Source organism: Bos grunniens, chromosome 2 (assembly GCF_055505025.1).
Source record: "Bos grunniens cultivar Pamir isolate PY7600 chromosome 2, Bosgru_T2T1.0, whole genome shotgun sequence".
Taxonomy (NCBI): domain Eukaryota; kingdom Metazoa; phylum Chordata; class Mammalia; order Artiodactyla; family Bovidae; genus Bos; species Bos grunniens.
This window is the reverse complement of record NC_141166.1, coordinates 98821839-98849358: the sequence shown is the minus strand read 5'-3', so window position 1 is coordinate 98849358 and position 27520 is coordinate 98821839. Positions and strand designations below refer to the sequence as shown.

The following is a 27520-nucleotide window of genomic DNA, read 5'->3' as shown; positions in this document are numbered from 1 at the left end:
TTTTCCTGAAGTGGGTGTGTGGGTAGGGATTATGGAAGAAGATAAATCTTGAATAAAATCAGGATTCTGGTGAGCAGAAGCAAAGATAGAGGCAAGGTCTGCTACAATTTTCTTTTTCTTACTGGTCTTGTGATGACTATAATTCTTTAAAACTTTGCATATGGGATGGTTGAGCCATTATGTTTTACTTTTAACAAGCTGCTTTGTCTTGATCGTATTATTTCCAAATTTCCACTGGGAATCCTACTTCCTCTTAAAACTAGTGGTGAATAGACGTAAGGACAAAGATGATTTAGGTGTATTGCCACTATTCCAGCTACTCCACCTCCAAAAAATATACACATTCTAGGTTAAAAAGTTCAGTTTTCGATGCAAACTACTTTTAAAAAGTATCTAAGTAAAAGCAGAGTGCTTGTTATGAAAATAGCACTTGCAGCTTCCAAATAAATCTCTTAGCCTCTTGACCAGATTTCCATTCCTAAACCCTCCTGTAAGAAATTCTGGAGCCATCACTTTTTGAACCCTGTCATATTTCTTTCCTATCACCCCTCAGAAGAAAGTGGTTTGGATGCTGGTGCAAGTTCTGGCTTTACCTTATAGGTCACTTTTTTGCTTGTTGATTTTTCAGTTCACTGGATTTTGATCATATTCCCAAGAGCCTACTTTATTCTGACTGTCTGAGAAGGTAAACTGAGCAGAGCTTGGGGAGCCTGGAGGGAGAGGACTGCTAAGTGGCAATAGATCTCCTGGAAGACAATGTACACACCCAAACAAAATCCAAGGAGCAGATTCTGTTGGTCAGAAATGAGTCTGAGGTCAGAGAGCCCTTTGTAAACCAGGCAGAAAATCAAAGATAGATTGGTATTTGGACAATAGGCCTGGGATGGAGTTGTGAGTAGCTAGGGAGACAGTTTCAGGAGCTAGGCTGATTAGTTTCAGTATTGGAATGGTTTTGGAAAGACAACTTTGAAAAGTGTTGTCAAGTTGTATTTTCTAGAGAGTCAGACTCAATGCAGCCAAACAAGCAGATTGTGTCTGAGCCATCTTTTATCCACATTCTTCCACCAGTGGCTCACTCTCCTGACAACATTACACTTGAAGAGATAAGAGTTTTTCTTTAGGCTAGACTCACTGTGATCACTTGCCAGTCAAGGCAGTCATCAGATGCTGGTAACCGCACCAGTTAGCTTCAGGAGGCACTAATTACCAGTTTTCTGGAAAGCCTCCTTTACCCTGAGAAAATTTAAGACAGCTTTCAGGCAGTTTGAAGACACAATCTTTAGTTTCAGAGACTTGTTTCTCCTGTTGTCTTACGTCCTTGCTTGCCATCTTGGCTGTCCCCACACTTCTAAATGTCTTTAGACATGATGGAACCACAACCCTGGGAAGTGATTGAAACATGACTATGAAGAAAACTGGTAGTTAATAATTGTGAGTCTGGTTAGGATTTTTTATGTAAACATGAGAAAACAGGTAATTCAGAACAGAGGACAACAGGGCTGTGAGCATTCAACCAGACCAAAGCCAACTGTCCCCCTAATTCTACCTGTTTGAGTCATTATAAAAAATCCTAACCAGACTCGACTGAGCAACTTCACTTTCACTTTTCACTGTCATGCACTGGAGAAGGAAATGGCAACTCACTCCAGTGTTCTTGCCTGGAGAATCCCAGGGACAGCGGGGGCTGGTGGGCTGCCATCTATGGGGTCGCACAGAGTCGGACACAACTGAAGCGACTTAACAGAAGCAGCAGTAGCAGCAATATTGGGAAGCAGGGGATGGAAGGTAAGGACTGAGTAGTAAATATCTCACATTCATGCAGGGTAAAATTTCCTGAAACATTTTAAATTAGAAAATTTGGATGGACAAAAAAAAAAAAGAAAGAAATTGCAGAAACTTACCAAAGACCTTTTGTCTAAAGGTATTTTCAAAAGTACTAAATTTTAGGATAATTTTAAAGTCTTCTTTAAATTTTTCTTTAAATTATAGTCATTTTTCAAATTCAAAGGTAAAAAAGTGATTGGAATATTTTTTAGTATCTGTGTAATTTAGCTAGTTCTGTCATCATAATCACCTGTAAAACAGGTAAAGTAAGTAATAACTTTGGAAGGTAAAAACTAACCTTAGTTATTTCATATAATTAAACTATTTTATACAGATTTTTTTCTACAATGAAAAGATGAAGGTTTGACTAGAAAAGATAAATGTGAAAATTTGAATTTAGAGATTCAGATACATTAAGTTTGATTTTATTTTAAATGCTAAGTAGGAAATAGCTAGTTAATTGTTATGAAGAAGTTATCATGTTTGAACATACCTGTTAAATTTTTATTATCAAGGAGACTCAGTATATATATTGTGGTGGGAGTTTTCTCCTTCACAAACAGCATCCTAATGGATATGTATGATGGTGTCATTAGTATCGCTGATGTGAATATTTGCTTTGAAATTTAAGCCAGCAGCTCTGGAAACTGCTATAAATACTCTAAAATAATAATATTGTGAGTATTTATATATCATTTCCACTGGATGATCGAAAAAGCAAGAGAGTTCCAGAAAAACATCTATTTCTGCTTTATTGACTATGCCAAAGCCTTTGACTGTGTGGATCACAATAAAATATGGAAAATTCTGAAAGAGACGGGAATACCAGACCACCCGACCTCCCTCTTGAGAAACCTGTATGCAGGTCAGGAAGCAGCAGTTAGGACTGGACATGGAACAACAGACTGGTTCCAAATAGGAAAAGGAGTACGTCAAGGCTGTATATTGTCACCCTGCTTATTTAACTTATATGCAGAGTACATCATGAGAAACGCTGGGATGGAAGAAGCACAGCTGGAATGAAGATTGCCAGGAGAAATATCAATAACCTCAGATATGCAGATGACACCACCCTAATGGCAGAAAGTGAAGAAGAACTAAAGAGCCTCTTGATGAAAGTGAAAGTGGAGAGTGAAAAAGTTGGCTTAAAGCTCAACATTCAGAAGACTAAGATCATGGCATCTAGTCTCATCACTTCATGGGGACTATAGATAGATTGCAAATAGATGGGGAAACAGTGGAAATAGTGGCTGACTTTATTTTTCTGGGCTCCAAAGTCACTGCAAATGGTGATTGCAGACATGAAATTAAAAGACGCTTACTCCTTGGAAGGAAAGTTATGACCAGCCTAGACAGCATATTAAAAAGCAGAGACATTACTTTGTTAACAAAGGTCCATCTAGTCAAGGCTGTGGTTTTTCCAGTGGTCATGTACGGATGTGAGAGTTGGACTATAAAGAAAGCTGAGGGCCGAAGAATTGATGCTTTTGAACTGTGGTGTTGGAGAAGACTCTTGAGAGTCCCTTGGACTGCAAGGAGATCCAACCAGTCCTTCCTAAAGGAGAACAGTTCTTGGTGTTTATTGGAAGGACCGATGCTGAAGCTGAAACTCCAATACTTTGGCCACCTGATGCGAAGAGCTGACTCATTTGAAAAGATCCTGATGCTGGGAAAGATTGAGGGCAGGAGGAGAAGGGGATGACAGAGGATGAGATGGTTGGATGGCATCACCAACTGAATGGACATGAGTTTGGGTTGACTCCGGGAGTTGGTGATGGACAGGGAGGCCTGGTTTGTTGTGGTTCATGGGGTCACAAAGAGTCAGACACGACTGAGTGACTGAACTGAACTGAAATATATCATTTCTTATAAGCATGTTTTTCATTTTTATCTTACATATACCAAAATAATGACTTACAATTTGTGTAACTGTGGTAATTGGAAAAAGCTGTTGAGATGTGAGGTTTCTAAAATCAATAGCAAATGGATGTGATCATTGTTCATAGCATACTTGGTTTGAAATATCTCATTTTAATGTTATCATTTCATATGTTTATGTGATTTTAATGTTGCTAAAATGGCACCTAATTAATACATTTATGCAGTGTATAAAAATGCACTGAGTGCCACAAATTCTTCTGCTGCTATATTTTTTATAGCAAAGTACACTGCTTAATGCATGCTTTTATTTAAAAATCATTTTTGTAAATGTTTGCTATTTGCACTTTCTCTTTGAGGACAGCCACAATCTTACACCACAATTCAGTATGAGAAATCATCAAAGCAATTAGCTTAGAAGTACTTCTCCATTTACCAAAGGATTTAAATTATTTTTGACAATTATGGGTAAGATTGCTCGTACATTATCTTAGGTCAGGTTCTGTAGAAGCAGTTCTGAGACAGGGATTGTAAGAACGAGTGGTTTTTTGGGCAAAGCTCTCAGGAAAGGATGGTAAGGGAAGCAGGATGAAGGAGGGGAAGATGTCTGTGCGGAATATCTCAGTGGAAACAGGTTACCGTTTGCGCATATAGTGAAACTCCAGAGCACAAATAGCATCACAGAGTTGGTCTCATCTTGAAGCAAGTGGACTGGTCTTCTGTGCCGCATGTCAGCCAATCATTGCTTGGGGTTGGCTCTCAAAGGTGGGTGGGAGGGTAGCCTCCTGGGTGAGATTATTCCCATTTGGCCCAGGACAGTTCTCCAGAGGTGAAATTTACACCTGTGAATTATCAGCATCTTGATGATGGGAATTCTAGTTCATCAAGGTGACTGCGCCTAGCTTCATCAGCAGTCTTTATGTAGATAAATAACAATTTAAAAGAGAACTGGGACTTCCCTGGTGCTCCAGTGGCTAAGACTCCAGGTTCCCAATGCAGGGGGCCCAGGTTCTATCTCTGGTCAAGGAACTAGATACCACACACAATTAAAGATCCAACATGCTGCAACAAGGACTGGAGATCCCGTGTGCCACAAGTAAGACCTGGCACAAATAAGTAAATAAAACAAAACAAAACAAAAACAGAACTTACTAGACCTAGGTTCTGTTTCTTCCTCCTCCCCAGCACATACATCCCTGCACATCCACATTTGTAATCAAATATAGATGGAAATTCAAACTGTATTCAAGTTCTTTTGATTACAAAAACAATTTAAAAGCATAAATGAAGAATGGACTGTGGATCTATTCCCTTTTCTGGTTGCTTGCCAAATAGAAATAGAGAATTTCTGTGGCTACATGTGTGTGTGCTCAGTTGTGTCCAACTCTTTGCGACCCCATGGACTGTAGCCTGCCAGGCTCCTCTGTCTGTGGAATTTTCCAGGCAAGAGTACTGTAGTGGGTTGACATTTGCTACTCCAGGGGAGCTTCATAACCCATGGATCAAAGCTACATCTCTTGTGTCTCCTGCACTGGCAAGTGGATTCCCTACCATTGTGCCACGTGGGAATCCCTTTCTGTGGCTACATCTGCTGTTAAATGCATTTACGTGGATCATGAACGAAATGAGTTCCTTGAGAGAGGACCTGAGATACTGTCCATGAAGACTTGAAAGTAAAAGTCAGCCCAGTCATGTCCAACTCTTTGTGACCCCATGGACTATATAGTCCATGGAATTCTCTAGGCCAGAATACTGGAGTGGGTAACATTTCCCTTCTCCAGGGGATCTTCCCAACCCAGGGATCAAACCCAGGTCTCCTGCATTGCACGTGGATTCTTTACCAGCTGAGCCGCAAGGGAAGCCCAAGAATATTGGAGTGGGTAGCCCATCCCTTCTCCAGCAGATCTTCCCTACCCAGAAATAGAACCGAGGTCTCCTGCACTGCAGTCTGATTATTTACCAACTGAGCTATCATGGAAGCTCAAGGGTGTTTTAAATGCCAAAAACACCCAGGCAAGCTTTTTACCAGGCTTAATACTCCTATTTGAGATTCTTTATTTATGGATGCCTTATTGTTGTCTATATATGCATAACCGATTCAGAGAGAACCCAACACTTAATTTGTTTAATGAGTGAAATCTTGAATTCTTTATCTGCTATAGATTGTTATGTCATACAGAAGAACAGCAGACTTTGTTTCTTCCTAATGGAATATTTCCAACCCACTTTTTCTTCCTATTACAGAGCTGTTAGAGAAGGTATCTTCTTTGAAAAATAATTTTGTTTCTTTCTTACTACTTATCCCAATAACAAAATACCTTAAGAAACTGAGTAACTTGAATGAGGATGGTAAAATGTCAATTAATATCAATGATTTAAAGAGTTTTTATTGTTTTAAATCTCCAAATAGTTTACAAGGGCATAGAGGACATATTATAAAAATGCTTTAAATTGCTTTAAAGTAGAAGACATTGACATGGTAGAAATAAACAATAGTAAGTCTTCATTTTAGATCAAAGAAATATTTGTTGCTAATAATATTCACTCTGATTGCATCTGTATTTGATTATTCCAAAGTATTAAATAAGAATAATGACATGCAAATAAACTAAATAATAAACAGACATTAATTCAGTCTACAGCTCAAGCTGATCCTGTAGCCTTTTCACTCTGCATAGGGCTTTGCTAATACTTCCTGTAGAACACAAAGCCTAGGAAAATTCTGAATTAAAAGTATTTTGGAGCATAGTGGCCTTGTTATTGGGAAGGTGACTTGTAGGGATCCTATGAAAATGATTTCTTTATCACTTTGAAATCTAATGCCATTGGGTATCTTTTTACTACCAACATTTAGTCTTAGCGCCACAATGCAGGAAGTTGAGGGGATAAAGTAAAAGAGAATTTTAAACTTACTTTTAATATCAAACCATAATATGTCCCTTCCTCAGGCCTTAGTTTCCTTTATGTAATTGTTCATTTGTCTACATTTGTATTTTCCTCCAGTCTAGAAATAGAAATTTTGTTGAATTAGCAAAATTCCTTTTTAATCTATATGCTTAATAATTTATTTTCCAATGTTTGTTTATTTCATTCATTGTCATGCTTTTTAAAATATTGTTATAAGAAAGATAGAATATCTTAAAAATATGATGTCTCATTGTCAAACTTGTTCAGATTAAGCCTGGAACTCATGGCAACATGAAATAATGAAAGAACCCAATGTGTTAGAATTTAGAGCCTTTTATAGAGCAGACATTTTATTTGGCTAATGTATTTTTTTCCAGACTTCATTTTATGTAATCGTTGTTTTCTAACAGCTTAAACAGTTTGAGGTCCCTCAATCTCCTTTGACTGCTCAATAATCATAATATCATGTGATATTTTTGTTGCTTCCAGAAACTTCCAATTAAGTGATGAAGACCACTGGATTTACCAGGCTGTTTTGGATCAGTATCCTGGGGATCTCTGTGGCAGAAGGACTTTGTATCTGGACATGTTACAAAGATGTCTTCCACACAAATCGAGGCATGATTTGGTGAGTGCTCGACCTTATATTAGAGAAGGAAATGGCAACCCACTCCAGTGTTCTTGCCTGGAGAATCCCAGGGACCGGGGAGCCTGTTGGGCTGCTGTCTATGGTGTCGCACAGAGTCGGACACGACTGAAGTGACTTAGCTTCAGTCCTTATATACTGCCAAGCTAAATTGTTTTGGTGGTCAATAATTACTGAACTATACGCATGCACACACACACACACACGCACACACACTCTCTCTCTCTCTCTCACACACACACACACACACACACACACACACACACACACATCTTCCCTGGTGGCTCAGCAATAACAGAATCCCCTGCAATGCAGGAGACCAGTCTGCCATGTGGGAAATCTGAGTTTGATTCCTGGGTCAGGAAGATCCCCTACAGAAGGAAATGGCAAACCACTCCAGTATTCTTGCCTGGGAAATCCCATGGACAGAGGAGCCTGGCAGGCTACAGTCCATAGGGTCGCATTAATTGGAGATGACTTAACAACTAAACCACCACCATAGACACACACACACACACACACACACACACACACACACATACGTATTTTAAAAAGTTATTTTTAATTGAAGGATAATTGCTTTACAATGTTATATTGGTTTTTGCAATACATCAACATGAATCAGCTATGGGTATACACATATGTTCCCTCCCTCTTGATCTTCCTACTCACCTCCCACCCCAAACCACTCCTCTAGGTTGTCACAGAGCAGCAGGTATATATATGTATATATGTGTGTGTGTATCTATATATACACTTTAAGTGGTGCTCTAAAATTATTTTTTCCTAAACTCTAGAAAATAATAGGGTTATATGAAGGGTTATATGAAGGGTTATATATAGGGTTATATAATAATAGGGTTATAGGTATGAAGTCTGTTGTTTTACAAGACAGCATGGTGCATAACTATGCTAAAGCCTTTGACTGTGGATCACAACAAACTGTGGAAAATTCTCAAAGAAATGGAAATACCAGACCACCTTACCTCCCTCCTGAGAAACTTGTATGCTGGTCAAAAAGCAACAGTTAGAACTGGACATGAAACAACAGACTAGTTCAGAATTGGGAAAGGAGTACCTCAAGGCTGTATATTGTCACTCTGCTTATCTAACTTCTATGCAGAGTATATCATGTGAAATGCTGGACTGGATTGAATCAAGATTGCTAGAAGAAATAGCAACAACCTCAAATATGCAGATGATACTATCTTAATGGCAGAAATTGAAGAGGAACTAAAGAGCCTCTTGATGAGAGTGAAACAGGAAAGTAAAAAAGCCGACTTAAAACTCAACATTCAAAAAAAACTAAGATCATGGCATCCAGTGCCATCACTTCATGGCAAATAGATGGGAAAAAATGGAAACAGTGACATATTTTATTTTCTTGGTCTCTAAAATCACTGTGGATGATGACTGCAGCCACAGAATTAAAAGACGCTTGCTCCTTCAAAGGAAAGCTATGACAAACCTAGACAATGTATTAAAAAGCAGAAACATCACTTTGCTGACAAAATCCCATCTAGTTAAAGCTATTGTTTTTCCAGTAGTCATGTATGGATGTGAGGTTTGGACCATATAGTAGGCTGAGTGCCAAAGAAATTGATGCTTTTGAATTGTGGTTATGGAGAAGATTCTTGAGAGTTCCTTGGATAGTAAAGGATCAAACCATAGGAAAGGATCAATCCATAGGAAATCAACTATGAGTATTCATTGGAAGGACTGATGCTGCAACTGAAGCTCCAATGGTTTGGCCACCTGATGCAAAGAGCCAACTCATTGGAAGACCCTGATGCTGGGAAAGATTGAGGGCAGTAGGAAAAGGGACAACAGAGGATGAGATGGTTGGATGGCATCGCTGACTCAATGGACATGAGTTTGAGCAAGCTCAGGGAGATGGTGAAGGACAGGGAAGCCTGGTGTGCTGCATGCAGTTCATGGGGTCACAGAGTCGGATATGACTTAGCAACTGAACAACAACATGTTGCATAAAAAGATGGGAGACCCCTCTGGCAACATTTATTCTGTGGCTTACCCCAGAGAGCTTCACCATGGTCCTCTGGGTTGCTCTGCTTGTGTTTGACTTCCAGGTGTCTGCAAATTCATCTGCCCATCTCAGAGATTCTGCCATTCCTTGAGTCTTGCCAGAAAATGGGTTTTTGCCCTTCCATTCACACAGCCTGCCACATCTCAATCCTTCTAGTCATGGGGAAGCCAAAACTTGCCTTAGGAGCTTGTGTCTACCTACACCATCCCCACCACAACTCCACTTGATCCCCTAGATGGGTCTGAACATAAATGCCCCAAATTCATAAATCAGAGTCTTGTCTGAAGTTTCCCTGAGACAGGCCTGGGAAGTTACGGTTAAATTCTTTACTGGACAAGACCACAGAGACAAGGAAACAGAAGTTACCATGTCACCAATGAATTTCACAGTAATTCACTTTAAAACATATATGTAAACAAACATGTATGGACTCCTACCTTTTAAATATTATAGGCCATGCCATAAAATAGTATTACATACTCTGTACTTTTGTAATTGTTTTAAATCAAGTAACAATACTTGAGGGAGGAGGATGGGAGGGAGTTTCAACAGGGAGAGAATATATGTATACCTATGGCTGATTCACGTTGTGCTTTGACAGAAAACAAAAATTCTGTGAAGTAATTATTCTTCAATAAAACAATAAATAAATTAAAAAAACAATACTAACGTGTATAGAATTTATTTTATGTCAGTCATGTAGTGCACATAATAGTGGATGAGAGAAGTACTGTAATCATCCTTACTTTTCAGGTGAAGAAACTGAAGCAAAGGCCACACAACTAGTTATGACCAACCTCTCCTATCCCATTAATCCCCATTCAGTTATTTGTTTTCCTTCTGACCTTTATTTTATTGCAAATTCTTGTTATGCAAAAAATATGTTATATAATATTAATAATTCATTCTAGATTTTATACAAGTCCTAATTTATTAAGTTGGAGCTTTCATTTTATTCCTTATTGATTCCATTTGTATCTGTGACCAGCTGTCATTTTGAACTGTGTGTAGATTTTTGTCTTTGCCTACTGTTAATACGATAAAGATTTTTGCATTTACTTCTTACATTGGGATAATTAGTATGCATTTCTGTATGATGTGTACATCCTTTCTTAGTGTTTGACAAGTTTTAAGCATAGTCTTGGCTTTGAGGACTAAAGCTAAGAATTTATAGAATGGATTTTAGTAGCTGATATTTGATTTAAGTGAAGCCATAGCCTATTTCATTATGTACTTAGTTCAGTTCAGTCGCTCAGTCATGTCCAACTCTTTGTGACCCCATGGACTGCAGCAGGACAGGCCTCCCTGTCCATCACCAACTCAAACTCATGTCCATTGAGTCGGTGATGCCATCCAACCATCTCATCCTCTGTCGTCCCCTTCTCCTCCTGCCTTCAGTCTTTCCCAGCATCAGGGTCTTTTCCAATGAGTCAGCTCTTCGCATCAGGTGGCCAAAGTATTGGAGTTTCAGCTTCAGCATCAGTCCTTCCAATGAACACCCAGGACTGATCTACTTTAGGATGGACTAGTTGGATCTTCTTGCAGTCCAAGGGACTCTCAAGAGTCTTCTCCAATACCACAGTTCAAAGGCATCGATTCATTGGTGCTCCGCTTTCTTTATAGTCCAACTCTCACATCCATCCATGACTACTGGAAAAACCATAGCTTTGACTAGATGGACCTTTGTTGTCAAAGTAATGTCTCTGCTTTTTAATATGCTGTCTAGGTTGGTCATAGCTTTTCTTCCTAGGAGCAAGCGTCTTTCAATTTCATGGCTGCAGTCACTATCTGCAGTAGTTCTGAGCCCCCAAAAGTAAAGTTTCTCACTGTTTCCACTGTTTCCCCATCTATTTGCCATGAAGTGTTGGGACCAGATGCAATGATCTTAGTTTTCTGCATGTTGAGCTTTAAGCCAGCTTTTTCACTCTCCTCTTTCACTTTCATCAAGAGGCTCTTTAGTTCTTCTTCACTTTCTGCCATAAGGGTGGTGTCATCTGCATATATGAGGTTATAGATATTTCTCCTGGCAGTCTTGATTCCAGCTTGTGCTTCTTCCAGCCCAGTGTTTCTCATGATGTACTCTGCATATAAGTTAAATAAGCAGGGTGACAATATACAGCCTTCATGTACTCATTTCCCTATTTTGAACCAGTCTGTTGTTCCATGTCCGGTTCTAACTGTTGCTTCCTGACCTGCATACAGATTTCTTAAGAGGCAGTTCAGGTGGTCTGATACTCCCATCTCTTGAAGAATTTTCCACAGTTTATTGTGATCCACGCAGTCAAAGGCTTTGGTGTAGTCAATAAAGCAGAACTAGATGTTTTTCTGGAACTCTCTTGTTTTTTCAATGATCCAGTGGTTGTTGGCAATTTGATCGCTGGTTCCTCTGCCCTTTGTACATCCAGCTTGAACATCTGGAAGTTCATGGTTCACATATACTGTTGAAGCCTGGCTTGGAGAGTTTTGAGCATTACTTTACTAGCGTGCAAGTTGAGTGCAGTTGTGTGGTAGTTTGAGCATTCTTTGGCATTGCCTTTCTTTGGGATTGGAATGAATACTGACCTTTTCCAGTCCTGTGGCCACTGCTGAGTTTTCCAAATTTGCGGCATATTGAATGCAGCGCTTTCACAGCATCATCTTTTAAGATTTGAAATAGCTCAACTGGAATTCCATCACCTCTACTAGCTTTGTTTGTAGTGATGCTTCCTAAGGCCCACTTGACTTCACATTCCAGGATATCTGGCTCTAGGTGAGTGATCATACCACTGTTTACTTAATTAACCATCAGATCAGATCAGATCAGATCAGTCGCTCAGTCATGTCCGACTCTTTGCAACCCCATGAATCACAGCACACCAGGCCTCCCTGTCCATCACCAACTCCTGGAGTTCACCCAGACTCACGTCCATTGAGTCAGTGATGCCATCCAGCCATCTCATCCTCTGTCGTCCCCTTCTCCTCTTGCCCCCAATCCCTCCCAGCATCAGAGTCTTTTCCAATGAGTCAACTCTTCTCATGAGGTGGCCAAAATACTGGAGTTTCAGCTTTAGCATCATTCCTTCTAAAGAAATCCCAGGGCTGATCTCCTTCAGAATGGACTGGTTGGATCTCCTTGCAGTCCAAGGGACTCTCAAGAGTCTTCTCCAACACCACAGTTCAAAAGCATCAATTCTTCGGTGCTCAGCCTTCTTCACAGTCCAACTCTCACATCCATACATGACCACAGGAAAAACCATAGCCTTGACTAGATGGACCTTTGTTGGCAAAGTAATGTCTCTGCTTTTGAATATGCTATCTAGGTTGGTCATAACTTTCCTTCCAAGGAGTAAGTGTCTTTTAATTTCATGGCTGCAGTCACCATCTGCAGTGATTTTGGAGCCCAGAAAAATAAAGTCTGACACTGTTTCCACTGTTTCCCCATCTATTTCCCATGAAGTGATGGGACCAGATGCCATGATCTTCGTCTTCTGAATGTTGAGCTTTAAGCCAACTTTTAATTAACCATACCTAAATTATAATTTTTTTAAGTAGGTGCCACCTTATCTTTTTTGCTAGGTTCTTTTCTCACATCACTTAGAGGTTATAATATATTAAATTCAGAGATGTGGTCTATACTAGTAAAATGAAGAATTATTTAGGTCGTCAACTCTTAATTTCAGGTGACATACCTTTATATAGGGGCCTCCCAGGTGGCACTAGTGGTAAAGAATCTGCCTGCCAGTGCAGGATATGCAAGACACATGGGTTCAATCCCTCGTTCAGGAAGAACCCCTGGATAAGGGAATAGCTAGCCACTCCAGTATTCTTGCTGTAAGTCCCATGGATGGGGGAGCCTGGCAGGCTACAGCCCATGGGGTCACAAAGAGTTGGACATGACTGAGCAACTGAGCTCTCATAGACACACACACACCTTTTTATAAGGAGTATTTCAGAATCACCTACAGAGGTTTTTCAAACTCTTAAGGCTATCTCTCTTCCTCTTCTTTCTCTTAAGACTCAGACCTCCCAGGGTTGGTATTCACTGGCAGTAGGAACTATTGATATCCGTGTAAGAATGTCATGCCCTTCAAGAGCATAGGATGGGAAGAGCTACTGTCAGTGCTATAATTATTTTAAGTTTAGATGTTCTAATATCTGATTGTTTCCCTAATCAATGGCAAACTGAGTTTTTAGAATTATTATCGCAATTTTTAATGTTTATTAGCACATGTCTAACCAAAGCACCTGAAGTTGTTATTAATATAACAAAACTGATTTAGATAGAGTATTTTTAAAATTATATGCAGGGGAAATCATGTTTTCTGCTCATAGATTCATTACCATATAGAAGTAGAAGTTGTTCTAGGACCACCTGGCCTGACTCCATCCTGTATGAGAACTTAAAAAGAATAAATGACTGGTCCTCAGTCACCAATTAGCCATGGACCCAGAAATCTGGGACTGGTACCTGATCCTGATTGTTGTATTTACTATTAAGATATTTGGTCTTCACTTTTCAAAATCATTGATTTTAATTCATTTTATTCACTTTTCTAGCAATGACATAACACATAAGCTCAGTTTCATAATAAGCATTTATCATCTGTTTTCTTTTCAGGTCGAACATGAGAAATATTGTAATCAATATCGCTTTGCTAAGGAGCAGCGAAGAATCCTGATATTGAGTTGGAATAAGAATCGGCGAGACTTTATACAGAAGGCTGTGCTGACACTGGCTGAAGCCTGTGCAACTCATGAAATGGAAAGCATGTTGGCTAAGGACAGGAAAAAGCAACAGGAAGTGTGTGCGGATCTGAAAGCCAAGGTGAGACGCTTTGCAGATGATGCTTCAGTATTTGCCTGAGTATTCATTTCAGAATTCACTTTTCCTGTTTGTTCAATTCCAACCTAAAATTTCTCTAAAAAGCCTATTTTGAATAAAATTGTTAGCTTGAACTATATGAAATTGCAATTCCTTTAAGTCAAAACATTATAAACAATCAACAGTTTCATACAGTTCAACCTGAAGTCGAACAGGAGGTAAGTATTGAAGTTTTGATTGTGAATATCCAATACCAACTACGAATGCTATACATCAGCATGGGGTACGGGATGAAAATGCAGTGTAATTATAGAGTAAATGTCTGATACTTGTTCAGACTCAGGAACCTCTCATTCTCTTTAAAGAGTTTTTTTAAAAAAAGGATCCAGTTATGAAGAGGAGGGAGGATTTGTGAACAGATACGTTGGGGAGAGCTTGACGGGCTGTGTGAGCTCTCAACAAAGTGAGATGGGGAGCAGATTGGGTTTTCCTCCTGCCCAGACCCAGCGAGGAACCTCCAGGATGGCTTGGAGAGTTGAGTGGGTAACCCTTGTAGTGGAGTCTTGGGGACTGGTGTCTGAGGCTCGCAGGGAAGTACTGCTGCTGCTGCTGCTGCTAAGTCGCTTCAGTTGTGTCTGACTCTGTGTGACCCCAGAGACGGCAGCCCACCAGGCTTCCCTGTCCCTGGGATTCTCCAGGCAAGAACACTGGAGTGGGCTGCCATTTCCTTCTCCAATGCATGAAAGTGAAAAGTGAAAGTGAAGTCGCTCAGTCGTGTCCGACTCTAGCGACCCCATGGACTGCAGCCCACCAGGCTCCTCCGTCCACGGGATTTTCCAGGCAAAAGTACTGGAGTGGGGTGCCATTGCCTTCGCAGGGAAGTACAGACAGCACAGAATCTGGAAGTACAGAGAAACTGCCTTAATGGCAGAACTGCAAACAAGAGTGGCTGCTATGTTGGGAGTAATCGCACTCCTCAAATGGATCACGGGTGCATGAGTCCCAGAGGCCCCAGGTGGATTTGGCCTCCCTAGGAGTGTTGGAAGGGCCGTCAAACATAAATTGTATCATGTTTTAAACTTCTAAGTAAGGAAAATTATGATTGGGGGTGACACTGAATCCTCACAGCTAATGTGAGATGAATTTTTGTGTGGGTAAAGCTGTCCCTAAGGTGACCTGCCTACTTTGCAGGATGCCTGGGAGCTGTGATGTGCCCATTCCCCTTATACTTAAAGAGTAGAATGGCCTGACCCAATCAGACTGGAGGAGCTGAGACAGGAGGAGGAGTTGACTAATCCTTCGCTGTTGAAGTCCCTAGGCAGGGGACTGTTCGGACCTCACAGAATTGCTGAAAATACTATTAACCATGAAACTGTTGAACCAGGAGTTAGTGACCTTAGGCAGTTCTCTGAAACTTACTTCTGTAACTGCAGTATAATGCCAACTGCTTGTTTGTACTTGAGAAATAAAGATACATGCGACACACAAACACACACACACACAATTGTATTGAGGTACAGCATACACACAGTAAAGTGCACAGATCTTAACTTATTGATAAATGACATAGTAGGAGGATGTTGTAAACTTTTATTCTCTTGAAAGAAAAAATAAGCTGGTAGATGTTACATTATAGCAATTAATAGCATATAAAAACAAATGTCTTGGACTTCCCTGGTGATCCAGTGGCTGAGAATCTGCCTGCCAATTCAGGGGACATGAATTCAGTCCCTGGTGCAGGAAGATTCCACATGCCTCAGAGCGACTAAGCTCATGTACCACAGCCACTGACCCTGTACAGCTAGGGGCGTCTGCACTTTCTAGGGCCCTGGCGGCACAACTAATGGGTCTGTGTGCTGCAACTACTGAAGCCCTTCACCTGGAGCCATGCTTCATCATAAGAGAAGCCCCCACAGTGAGAAGCCCATGCGTGGCAACGAGAGAGTAGTCCTTGCTCCCACAACCAGAGAAGAGCCCGCACAGCAACAAAGACCCAGCACAGCCATAAATAAATAAATTAAAAACCAAATAAATAAATGTCTCTATTAGAGGAAAAATTTCTCCTCTGCAGTTTTTTAAACAAAAAGATATTTATTTTGACATTGCATAAACTTAGGACCTAAAAGCAATAGAATTTACATGAAGCTTCCAAGGTGGCTCAGATGGTAAAGAATCTGCCTGCAATTTGGAAGACCCAGGTTTGATCCCTGGGTCCGGAAGATGCCCTGGAGAATAGAATAGCTACCCACTCCAGTATTCTTGCCTGGGAAACCCCATGGACAGAGGAACCTTGTGGGCTATAGCTCATGGAGTCACAAAAAGTTGGACATGACTGACAAACGCACACACACACAAAGCCCAATCTACCATGTCCTACAGAGCTAATGCACGTTTCATCTCCATCTGTGGCTGATAAGAAATACTCAGTGACTATAAAAAAAACAAGAGAGGAAGGATGGTCAGGGGTCTTGCCAAATCCTTATATACGCCTAGTCTGTTTATACTCATTTTGCACACATTCAGGATGTGCTGAAGGGGATATTTTCTGGTTTTGTATCACATAGAGGTAAAAATACATGGAGTGGAGTCCACAGAATATAAGTGTACTATTGAATAAAGTTCTACAAATGTATGCTGCCCATAGAAATACCACTGAGATCAAGATACAGAAGGGCTCAGAATGCTCCCTCACCCCTCTTCTCAATATAGACTGTGCTTAGTCACTCAGTCGTGTCCGGCTCTTTGTGACCCTGTAGACTGTAGCCCTCCAGACTCCTCCGTCCATGGGGTTTCTCCAGGCAAGAACACTGGAGTGGATTACCGTGCCCTTCTCCAGGGGATCTTCTGAACCCCATGGATTGAACCCAGGTCTCCCACATTGCAGGCCGATTCTTCAATCTGAGCCACAAAGGAAGCCTAAGAATACTGGAGTGGGTAGCCTATCCCTTCTCCAGGGATCTTCCTGACCCAGGAATCAAACCAGTTTCTCTTGCATTGAAGGCAGATTCTTTTCCATCTGAGCTACAGAGAAGTCCCCCCAATATATACTAGCCTCATCCATGACTACTATTCCGAATTCATCTAATCATTCAAGATTGTTTTGCTTATTGGTGAATTTCATATGAGTCAAATCATACAGTTACTCTTTGATACTTCTTTCATGTATCATATCTGTGAGTTCCATCCTTGCTGCATGTAATAATCATCTGGGTAATATTTTGTGCACATACATATACCACAGTTTATTTATATTTTCTCCTGTTGGTGGACATTTGATTTGCTTCCAGCTTTTCATGTTATGATAATGGTGCTATGAACATCCTTGATCTTGACTTATGGTGGTCATAGGCCCTTGTAACTCTTGAATAATTACCTCAGAGTGGAATTGCTGAATCATAAGGCTCATGTTAAATACTTCCAAATAGTTTTCCAAAGTGGTTATACAAATTTACAACCAGTTTCAGTTAATCCACTTTCTTGCCAACATTGGTATTGCCAAATCTTTAACTTCAGCTAATCTGATGAATGTGTAGTGGTACATCATTATGATTTTCATTTGCATTTAGAATAAAGATGTCGAGCAGCTTTTCTTATGCATATTGGCAATTTGAATATCCTCTTTTGTGAAACAGCCACTTAGGTCCTTTGCCCATTTTTCTATTCCATTGTCTGCTCTTTTTCTTACTCATTTGTATGTTCTTTATATGTTCTGTAGGCAAATTCCATTTTTTCCTCCCAATCTGTAACTTGTCTCTTCACACTGTTAATGTTGTTTTTTGATGAACAATTTAATTGCAATGAAATTTTTTCTTTTAATTTTAAATATCTTTGAGATGTAAGTTATATGTGGTTAAAATCATCCTTTTGGGGGACTTCCCTGGGGCCTCAGACAGTAAAGAATCTGCCCACAATGTGGGAGACCTGGATTTGATCCCTATGTCAAGAAGGAAATGGCAACCCATTCTAGTATTCTTGCCTGGAGAATTCCCATGAACAGAGGAGCCTGGCACACTACAGTCTATAGGGTTGCAGAGTTGGATACAACTGAATGACTATTACACAAAATCACCCTTTTTAGTGTATAGCTCTGTGAGTTTCGACAAATGCTGGACATGTAACCACCCCCACAGTCAGGATATAGAACTGTTTTATCACTTTCAACAGTCCTTCATGCCTCTTTGAAGTCGACACCGCACCCACCTTCAGCCTTTGGCAACTGTTGATCTCTGTCTCTATTGTTCTGCCTATTCTAGAATGTCATATAACTATAACCAGATAGTATGACATGTACTCTTTTGAGTCTGTCTTTATTCACTGAGCATAATGCCTTTGAGATCTAGCCATGATAGTATAAATGCCAACAGTTCGGTCCTTTTTATTGCTGTAATATTCCTTGATATGGGTTTATTACAGTTTGTCCACTCACCAGTTGTCTTCAGTTTTTGGCAATTAGTGTCACTTTGCTTATGGTGGAAGTAGGCTTCAGGCTTTCCTTGTGAGTCTGAGCCCAAGAGAGTGTCTTGCCACTCTCGCATCTTCCCAAGTTGCAGATTCTTACTGTCATTTGCTAGCCTGCTTGGGGAAGAGGTTTTCCGCTTTCTTGGTTCAGCCTCAGTATCCGGCAGGACCTACGTTCCTGGATATTGTGGCCAGAACCTATTCAGTGACTCTGCCCTCCTCCCCAGGGCAGATGAACTTCAAGTTCACCTCAGGTCTTGCTGGTTCTTGTGAGGGAGAAAGCTTCCTGTTTCTTCCTCAGGAGAGAAGGATTTCTTTGTCCCCTTTCCCTGGCCTCAAAGGGTCTACACTTGCGCCCTGAGGGTTTGCAGCTCCGCCTCCCTCGCCACCCTCAGTGCCTTTTGTTCATTAGGGCTTTGTTCCTCTCTGGCTGGTTTGTATGACCACAGGAGTCTTCCTCTGCTGCTTTCCCTGACCGGGATCTTTCTTAGGAACATTCTAGTAGATGTGTAAAGAAAAGCTTGTGGGGGGTGTAAATTCCCCTTGCATCTGTAGCTTCCATATGGCAGAAGCTCAGACTCTGCCACGGCAGCAAATTGTTAAAATGAAACTATGGAATCATCACAAAATTTTACCTGCCATCTTTTTATCCCTTCTAAAATGGCCTTGTCTTTCCCAGGGGCTCTGCCTTAGGTAAGTAGCTCTAGAATTGCCTATCTTGTTGGAGGCCTCTACCTTTCTTTAAATATCAGGCTAGTTTATTGTCCTATGATGTCTTCTTTCTGTTAGATTCAAGAAAAATTTTTATGTTGTAGGCTATCCAGCCTTTTCTTGTGGTTAAAGTCGGAGTGCCATTCTTTTCTGATTTCTGGAAGGTCCTAATGCAATGCAGTTTATCAGTCTTTTACATGCTGTATTTAAGAAATCATTGGCTAGTGGCATTGGGGTCATTTTCAAAAGTCTGAGATTCTTTCTGCCCAACAAGGCTCCTGCCAGAGGTTTAGGCTCCACCCAAAACAGTGAATTGGAAGAGCAGTAAATGGGAACCTGAAGGTGGAAAAGAAGTAACTAAAGGAAATTGTGTATGGGGAAATTTTCCAGGAACAGCCCAGGCAACAAAACTGATAGGAAGGGAAGAGTCAGCAGCATTAAGTACCTACTGAGTTTACCAGACAGCCTCAGTCCATAACCAGTCCATGAGAAAACTGCCTTTCCCCTTTATCTCTCCTCTCCTTTTGTTTCCTGCTCCTGGGCTCTGATGGTCTAAGCATGTAGGGAGTAAAAGGAAATGTTATCTTCTGAATAAAGAGGGAAGAGTTGCTTAATCTCTTAGAACTAGATAATTTAATTTTGAATCAAGACTATATTTTGTGACTTAAAGTGATCGTGGGACCCTCTGTAATCCAAGAGTGGGCTATGGTTTCTGCCTAGGTTTCGTCTAGTGGTAGGAGAAATATCTGAATAGGGGACAGAAATAATGCTGTGTTTTGATTATTTCCCACACATCACGCTGCTCAGTGTATCAAGCGTACTCTGTGGAGTGCCCTCAACATCTCAGACATTTGAATAGATGCTATATAGGCACTTTCTGATATTACCCTCAATGAGAAATCCAAGTTAAGGTGTACAACTGCCCTACACAGCTTTGCATATGAGTGCTGTAGAGCACTCAGCCATGAAATCATGGGCTGGGTTCTGCGAAGGCAATATAATATGGGTCTCTTCAGTAACACATGGTCACAATATGGTGAACAAATATCTCCGAACTTTTGGAGATGCAGCCTCCAAAGAGTAAATGTGGGCAGAGAATGGAAAAATTGGAGCATAAAGTAAACTGGTAAAATGGATTCTATTTTTCATACAGACAGTGTTATTGTTGGAGTCTGTGTTCCTGATCAAGAACTGAGGCTCAGCAAATTATAGTTCATAACAAAAATATATCATAAAAGAAAAGTGGTAACTCTATTAATTCTGTAGTAATTAAAAATATTAAATTAATCTCATCAGTTCAGTCACTCAGTCATTTCTGACTCTTTGTAACTCCATGAACTGCGGCATGCCAGGCTTCCCTATCCATCGCCAACTCCCGGAGCTTGTTCAAACTCATGTCCGTCAAGTTGGTGATGCCATCCAACCGTTTCATCCTCTGTTGTCGCCTTCTTCTCCTGCCTTCAATCTTTGCCAGCATCAGGGTTTTTCCCAGTGAGTCAGTTCTTTGCATCAGGTGGCCAACGTATTGGAGCTTCAACTTCAGCATCAGTCCTTCCAATGAATAGTGAGGACTGATTTCCTTTAGGATTGACTGGTTTGATCTCCTTGCAGTCCAAGGGACTCTCAAGGGTCTTCTCCAACACCAAGTTCAAAAGCATCGATTCTTTGGTGCTCTGCCTTCTTTATGGTCCAGCTCTTACAACCATACATGACTACTGGAAAAACCATAGCCTAGACTAGACAGACCTTTGTCAGCAAAGGAATGTCTCTGCTTTTTCATATGCTGTTTAGGTTTGTCATAGCTTTTCTTCCAAGGAGCAAGGGTCTTTTAATTTCATGGCTGCAGTCACCATCTGCAGTGATTTTGGAGCCCAAGAAAAGAAAGTCTCTCACTGTTTTCATTGTTTCCCCGTCTATTTGCCATGAAGTGATGGGACCAGAAGCCATGATCTTAGTTTTTTGAATGCTGAGTTTTAAGCCAGCTTTTTCACTCTCCTCTTTCATCTCATAGTTTTTTTAAAACCTGGAAAGAAACTTGGAGATTTATTCTCAGTCTTCATTTTACAAGTCCAAAAGCTGACGTCCTGAAAGACAAAGTGACCTGACTTAAGGTTCATGCCAGCTCATTTGACTTGAAATTCAATATTATCTCTGCCCTACACAGCTTTGCATATAAGTATCTTATAAAATAATAGAAGATATTTATTATACTGTGGGCCCCAATGTGCTATAAAATAGACTTACAGAATGTGAAAAATATTACTTTGTCGTATCATAAATTTGATCTTTCTAAAACCAACATGCTAGCTATAATAAACACTGGTTAAATATTTAACCGTAATTTTGTTCTTAGTCTTGGAATTTAAAAGGGCTTTTGGGGAGTGATTTAGATGATTTGTGTCTTTAAGGAAAGAGCTAAAGGAATTTTGAAATAATGTGTTCTCTCTCTGCTTTGGTTTTCTATCAGCAGCAGCTGCTGTAGCAAGTAGGGGACTTTCAGGCCTCTCACAAGATGGGTGAGAGGAAAGCGGGAAAACAGAGTTCTCATTCTCTTGCTCCCACAAAACCTTCTGTTTGGTCCCCTAAATTTTCTCAGACTGCTAGCCCCAGACCCTCCCAGCACTAGCCTGGACCACTCTGTTAGCTGCGTATTTGATTCCTTAACATCTTCGACTGTCTGTGGAATGGCTGGGGGGCCTCTTTCCCAGATCTGTCTCGCAGTTGACTTTCTCTGTCTCCATGCTGGGTGGCCAAGTACTGCTAAGAAAAAAGTCATTTGATCCAGACTCTGAATGAAATGTCCACATGAGAATGCTCAGTCTTATCCTTGGTTCACCAGCTCTTCCTAGTCCTCTCATCCCTGTTTCAAAGCATTGTGTGTGTGTGCTAAGTCACTTCAGTCATGTCCATCTCTTTTGACGCGATGGATTGTAACCTGCCAGGCTCTTCTGTCCATGGGGATTCTCCAGGCAAGAGTACTGGAGTGGGTTGCCATGCCCTCCTCCTGGGGGTCTTCCTATCCAGGGACCAAACCTGTGTCTCTTCTGTCTCCTCCATTGGCAGTGGGTTCTTTACCACTAGTGCCAACATTAAGTAAGCCACAGACAGGTCCTTTAAAGACTCTTGGGCTTCACTGGTAGATCAGATGGTAAAGAATCTGCCTGCAATGCAGGAAGCGGGGATTCAATCCCTGGGTCAGAAAGATCCCCTGGAGAAGGGAATGGCTACCCACTCCAGTATTCTTGCCTGGAGAATTCTGTGAACAGAGGAGCTGGTGGGCTATAGTCCGTGAGATCACAAAGAGTCGGACATAACTGAGTGACTAACACCATACACCCTCCCCATCACACTCCCAGAAGACAAACCACTTCCTGCTTTATCAATAAAATGAAGTCATGGAGGTGTAAGATTAATCCTCAGTTCCTATCTCCCCTGCCCTGTGTCTGCTAGTCCCCTGCTCTCCCCTCTGATGCACAGTGTGAGATCTTCTACACGTTCATGTCCAGTCCTTTCCTCTGATGGTTGGGATTCTGACCCATATAACCACTTGGTTCTACTGTTTACCCCCTTTCCTTTATTTTTACTCTGTGGGGTATTCCTCTCTGTCATCCTCTAGGTCCTGGGCAGTCCCTATTCTCTACCCTTTCATTTGAAATCAAACTTTTGAAAGAATAATCTAGATTATTTTTTTCTTCAAGACTTGTGATGTCTCCACGCCATCAAATTCCTATCCTCTCTCCAAGATGATGAGTGACCTCTGTATTACTTAATAAAATTAACACTCTTCCATCCTCATCCTAGTCGACCCCTCTGCCTCTTTTCTCACTCTTGACTACTCACTCTGGACATTTTTCACTCTGTCAGCTTCCAAAATATCATTAGTTTCGTCATGTCTTAAAGTGATTCTCAGCCAGCCTGTGTATTTGTCACTCTGCCCCTCCTGTAACCTTGGTTTCTTCCAGGATTCTGTCCTTGCTCTTTGTTCTTCTCTCTCTACTTCATTGGCTCTCAATCCCTCTTGTTATTTTCCCTACTTTATATGCTAATTACTTTCAAATCGTTTTTTCTCATCTCTGAACAGCTCTCTTTTGAACCTCATTTATCCAGCTACATACTAGTTATACCAACTTAGAAGTCTACGGATACCTTGAACTCAGTGTCCAAAATAGAAATCTTTGTTTTCCCATAATAAATTTGCACTTCTTTCTTGAAACTTATTTTAGCTTCCTCTTTTTCCTCACCCTCATAGCGACTTACCAAATTTGGAAAATTTTCTGTATTAACTATATAGCCTTTCCTTTCTATCAGGGGGCCTTGGCCACTGTTCCTGAACTATTACAGCAGCCTTCTAATGGCTATGCTTCACATCCCACAAAAACATTTCTGTAAGTTTTCCCTTAATCTACAGGTAGGGTGCTGTATCTAAAAAGCGTTCTGGTTATTTGCATTAGTCCATCCCTTGATGACAGCTCCTCAGTAGCACCCCTTTACTTGCAATATGGCTAAACTTCGTAGCATGGCTTTCTAAGTCCTCAGTAACATGGACCCCGGCTCCCTTCTTAGTCTCCTTTCTTGATACTCCACCTCATATTTAACAGTTTAAACATGCCAAACCCCTGTAGTCCTTTCTCCATCTCTAGTTGACACAGCATTGTACAGCATTTTGTTCCCTGACCTTGTGTCCTTGCTCCCACCACTGTTGGCTTGTCAGGAATGCTGCTCTCACCTTCCTTTGTCTGGTTAAGTCTCACTCATCTTCAAGATTTAGTTCAAATGTCTGCTACAGGAAGACTTTCTTGGGTCACTGGCTAGGTTCAGTCCATTCTTGGTTATCCCTAGCCCCTTATTAGATAATCATAACTTGCCAGTGATTCTGCCACACTGGAAAAATCTATGTCCCCTGTACAACTGCAGGCAGGAGCCCCATCTTATTTATCTTGGTATAGCATATACCTCCTATAACTCCTCTACTCCTCTAATACCACCCTCGCAACAAATTTCTCAGTGATCAGAACGTGCTTGGTGCTGAGTGACTCTTGTTGAAGTATATAATAAGCCTTAGGCATTTTTCTCTTCTTAACGTGTGTGTGCTAAGTTACTTCAGTCATGTCTGACTCTTTGCAACCCTATCAACTGTAGTCCACCAGGGTCCTCTGTCCTCTGGATTCTCCAGGCAAGAATACTGGAATGGGTTGTCGTGCCCTCCTCCAGGGGGTCTTTCCAACCCAGGGACTGAACCCACGTCTCTTATGTCTCCTGCACTGGCAGGCAGGTTCTTTACCACTAGCACCACTATACCTCTTGATATAGTACTGTTTTAACTACGTTCTTTCTACCTTATTTATTTATGAGGGAATCTTCTGTAGAAACAAGTACGTGGATGTTCAAGGTCATTAAGAAGTGAAATACAAGACTTAATTGTCAACACTGAATATGCTGTGAAGTCACATATGGTTTTACAAAGAAAATCTGATAGTCTATAAAACTGAGGTGTATTTCAGGCATGGACCATGTTACCAGGTACTTAGTTCAAACCAAGAAACTATAGTAGTAAGGGAAATCAGATAATAATGAGATAGAAGATACTTTTTTGAATAAATAATATCTGAAATACCTTTTCCATATTTGTCATGGCATCGGCTCCTCCCATAATCTCCCTTCTCCACAGATTTTAGCCTCCTTTGCTGTTGGAGAACAGACTTAGGTTTTACAAATTGCATGGTGTATGGTACTATAATATAGTTTTTGAATTGAACATTGATAATGAATAACAGATACCATGATAAACTACAATAAAAAATGAACAAGGTATTATTTTAGAAGTGTTTATAGGCATTGGACAGCCAGTGCCTGAATAAGATCCCTAAAATAAGAAAAACTTTAAAGATGAGCCCTGTGTTCACCTTAGGTTTCTTCCTGACTTCATGGGTTCGTCATGGTTTTTCGGTTTGTTTTGTTTTCTTTTTTTGGCTGTACCTTGTGGCTTGTAGGATCTTGTTTCCCCCACCAGGGGTTGAACCTGGGCCCTTGGCAGTGAAAGTGTGGAGTCCTAACCACTGGACTGCAATGAAATTCCTCTGACATCATGTTTTAATACAAGGAAGAAAGAAAAATAAACTATGCAGTAAATTATAATCTCAATAGGTGAAGAAAGCAGATATTGGAGTTTGGGTTGCAAAGGCACCTGAGATTTGGGGGACAGAGTACCAGAGATAAAGGAACGGCAGATAAAAGCCTCCAAAATGCCTACAAAAAAAATCTCATGAGTTCTTTGCCAACTTGTGAGCTCTGAATGCAGAGAATGAGATGCCAAGAGGCCAAAAGAGAACAACTATTAGAAGGCTGAGAACAGAGATTTCAGAGGTCACACAGTTTTGGGGAGGTGTAGATATTGGAATCCTAGCTGAGCTCATGTGAAAAAATCTTGGTGAGCACTCTAGGCATTCAGGTGAAACTCCAGAAAGGTCATGCCTTAAGGGTATGAATTACACTTAAGGATTGTGGACAAAACTGAAACAAACTTACCCTTAAAAAGGTAAAAATAAAGCATCAACACAATCCAGGAGATTTTTGTGACAAGTTAACTACCTTTCAGACTAAAGACTCAACACTCTTTAGAGAAAAATAATATAACTTAGAGCCTCTACAACAGATCCTTCACAACATTCAGCCCAAAATAAAAATTACCAAACATTCAAAGAAACAGGAAAAAGTGACGGACAGATAATAAAGGAATAAAACACTCTCAGAAATGATCTAGATATTGTAGTTAAAAGGTAAGAACTATAACAATTATGATTAATGTGTTAAAGAAAATATAAGAAAAGATGAAAATGGATAAAAATATGGAATACTTCAGTATAGAATTAAAATATATAAAAATGAATCAAATGAGCATTTTAGAAATGCAAAATATAATATCTTAAGTTAAGAACTCATTGAATGAGCCTTAAGAGCAGACTAGACATATCAGAAGACAGAATTAATGAACCTGGAGATAGAGCAATAGATCTTCAAACTAAAATATATGAAGATAAAAATAATAAAAAGCAGAATAGAGAAGAAAGCATAAGAGAAATATGAAAGATAGTAAAAAGATTTAATGTACATGTAGTTAAAGCCCTAGAAATAGGAGACGGAGAATGAGATACAGGCAATATTGAAGAAGTGACATATGAGCTTACCAAATTTGATGAATGATCTCAATCTGTATTTTCAAGAAACTCAGCAAACTCCTAAGATGGATAAATACAAAGGAAATTATTCTGAGGCACGTAATATTCCAATTACTGAAATGAAAGGTAAAGAGTAATACAGTTAAGTGAAGAGACAGATATAGAATGGACATCCATCTTGCTGGTGCAATCCCAAGCAAACACAGCGTGTTCTGGGGTCAGTGGTGATGACAGCCAGAAGCAGCATGTCCTTTACCAGACCAGCTTTGTGATATACGATTCTGGATGTTGTTCCTGGAAGCTTAGTCTAGAGCTTGCTTCTCAGACCCTTCCAAAGACTGTGAACTTTCTAAAGCCCTGTAATTAATACTTCCCTTCTTTAACTAGGCTGGATTTTCTTGTGCACTACTAATAACTCTGGCACAGATGATGTCTGGGTCCTGCTATGCTGTTCTAACTTGCTTGTGTGGTGATTGCAGGTTAAGATAAGCAGGAGTCAGAACCAGTGATGACCCATCACTTACCTGGTCAAGCTGGAATTGATGCTAAAGGTGCATGGGACAGTATATAGGATCATCTCAAAGGAAGAGGTGATCACAAAAAGCTTACTGTTTAGTCACATGGCCTAAGGGACTAAATGCAGGGGCAAGGATGCTTTTACCACCTCATATCATATCTCATAATCTCATATCATAATCTCATATGTCAATCTTTGAACGTCCATAATGTTACTTGTGTGTGCTCAGTGACTCAGCCATGTCCAGGTCTTTGCAACCCCATGAACTGTAGCTCACCAAGTTCTTCTGTCCATGGGATTTCCCAGGCAAGAATACTGGAGTGGGTTGCCATTTCCTCCTCCAGAGGATCTTCCCAACCCAGGGATCAAACCTATGTCTCCTGTGGCTCCTTCCCTGGTAGGCAAATTCTTTATCATTGAGCCAACTGGGAAGCCCACAGTGTTATTAGTATTTACTTCTGTTTATCCTTCTGACATCATCTCAGGGGTATTTTTATTTTTTGGTAGTGAGAGATGCTGCAAATTTCTTCTTGGGAAATAATGATCCTCATGTTATATA

The 27520-nt window shown here is 40.5% G+C and overlaps 1 protein-coding gene and 1 non-coding gene across 19 annotated transcripts in view; both read left to right on the top strand.

Annotated features, from left to right (window-relative positions):
* Positions 1-27520, top strand: part of CCDC148 (coiled-coil domain containing 148) — a 297116-nt gene that overhangs the window by 122416 nt on the left and 147180 nt on the right. For all 18 annotated transcript variants that reach the window (XM_086354590.1, XM_086354486.1, XM_086354468.1 and 15 more), the window contains 2 exons: positions 7099-7237; positions 13897-14103. In XM_086354590.1, the coding sequence (XP_086210716.1) occupies positions 7099-7237; positions 13897-14103 (346 nt within the window). The remainder of the gene's footprint in view (positions 1-7098; positions 7238-13896; positions 14104-27520) is intronic.
* Positions 15170-15317, top strand: LOC147378396 (U12 minor spliceosomal RNA). The gene has a single exon (XR_015154007.1). It is a non-coding gene; the product is annotated as a U12 minor spliceosomal RNA (small nuclear RNA).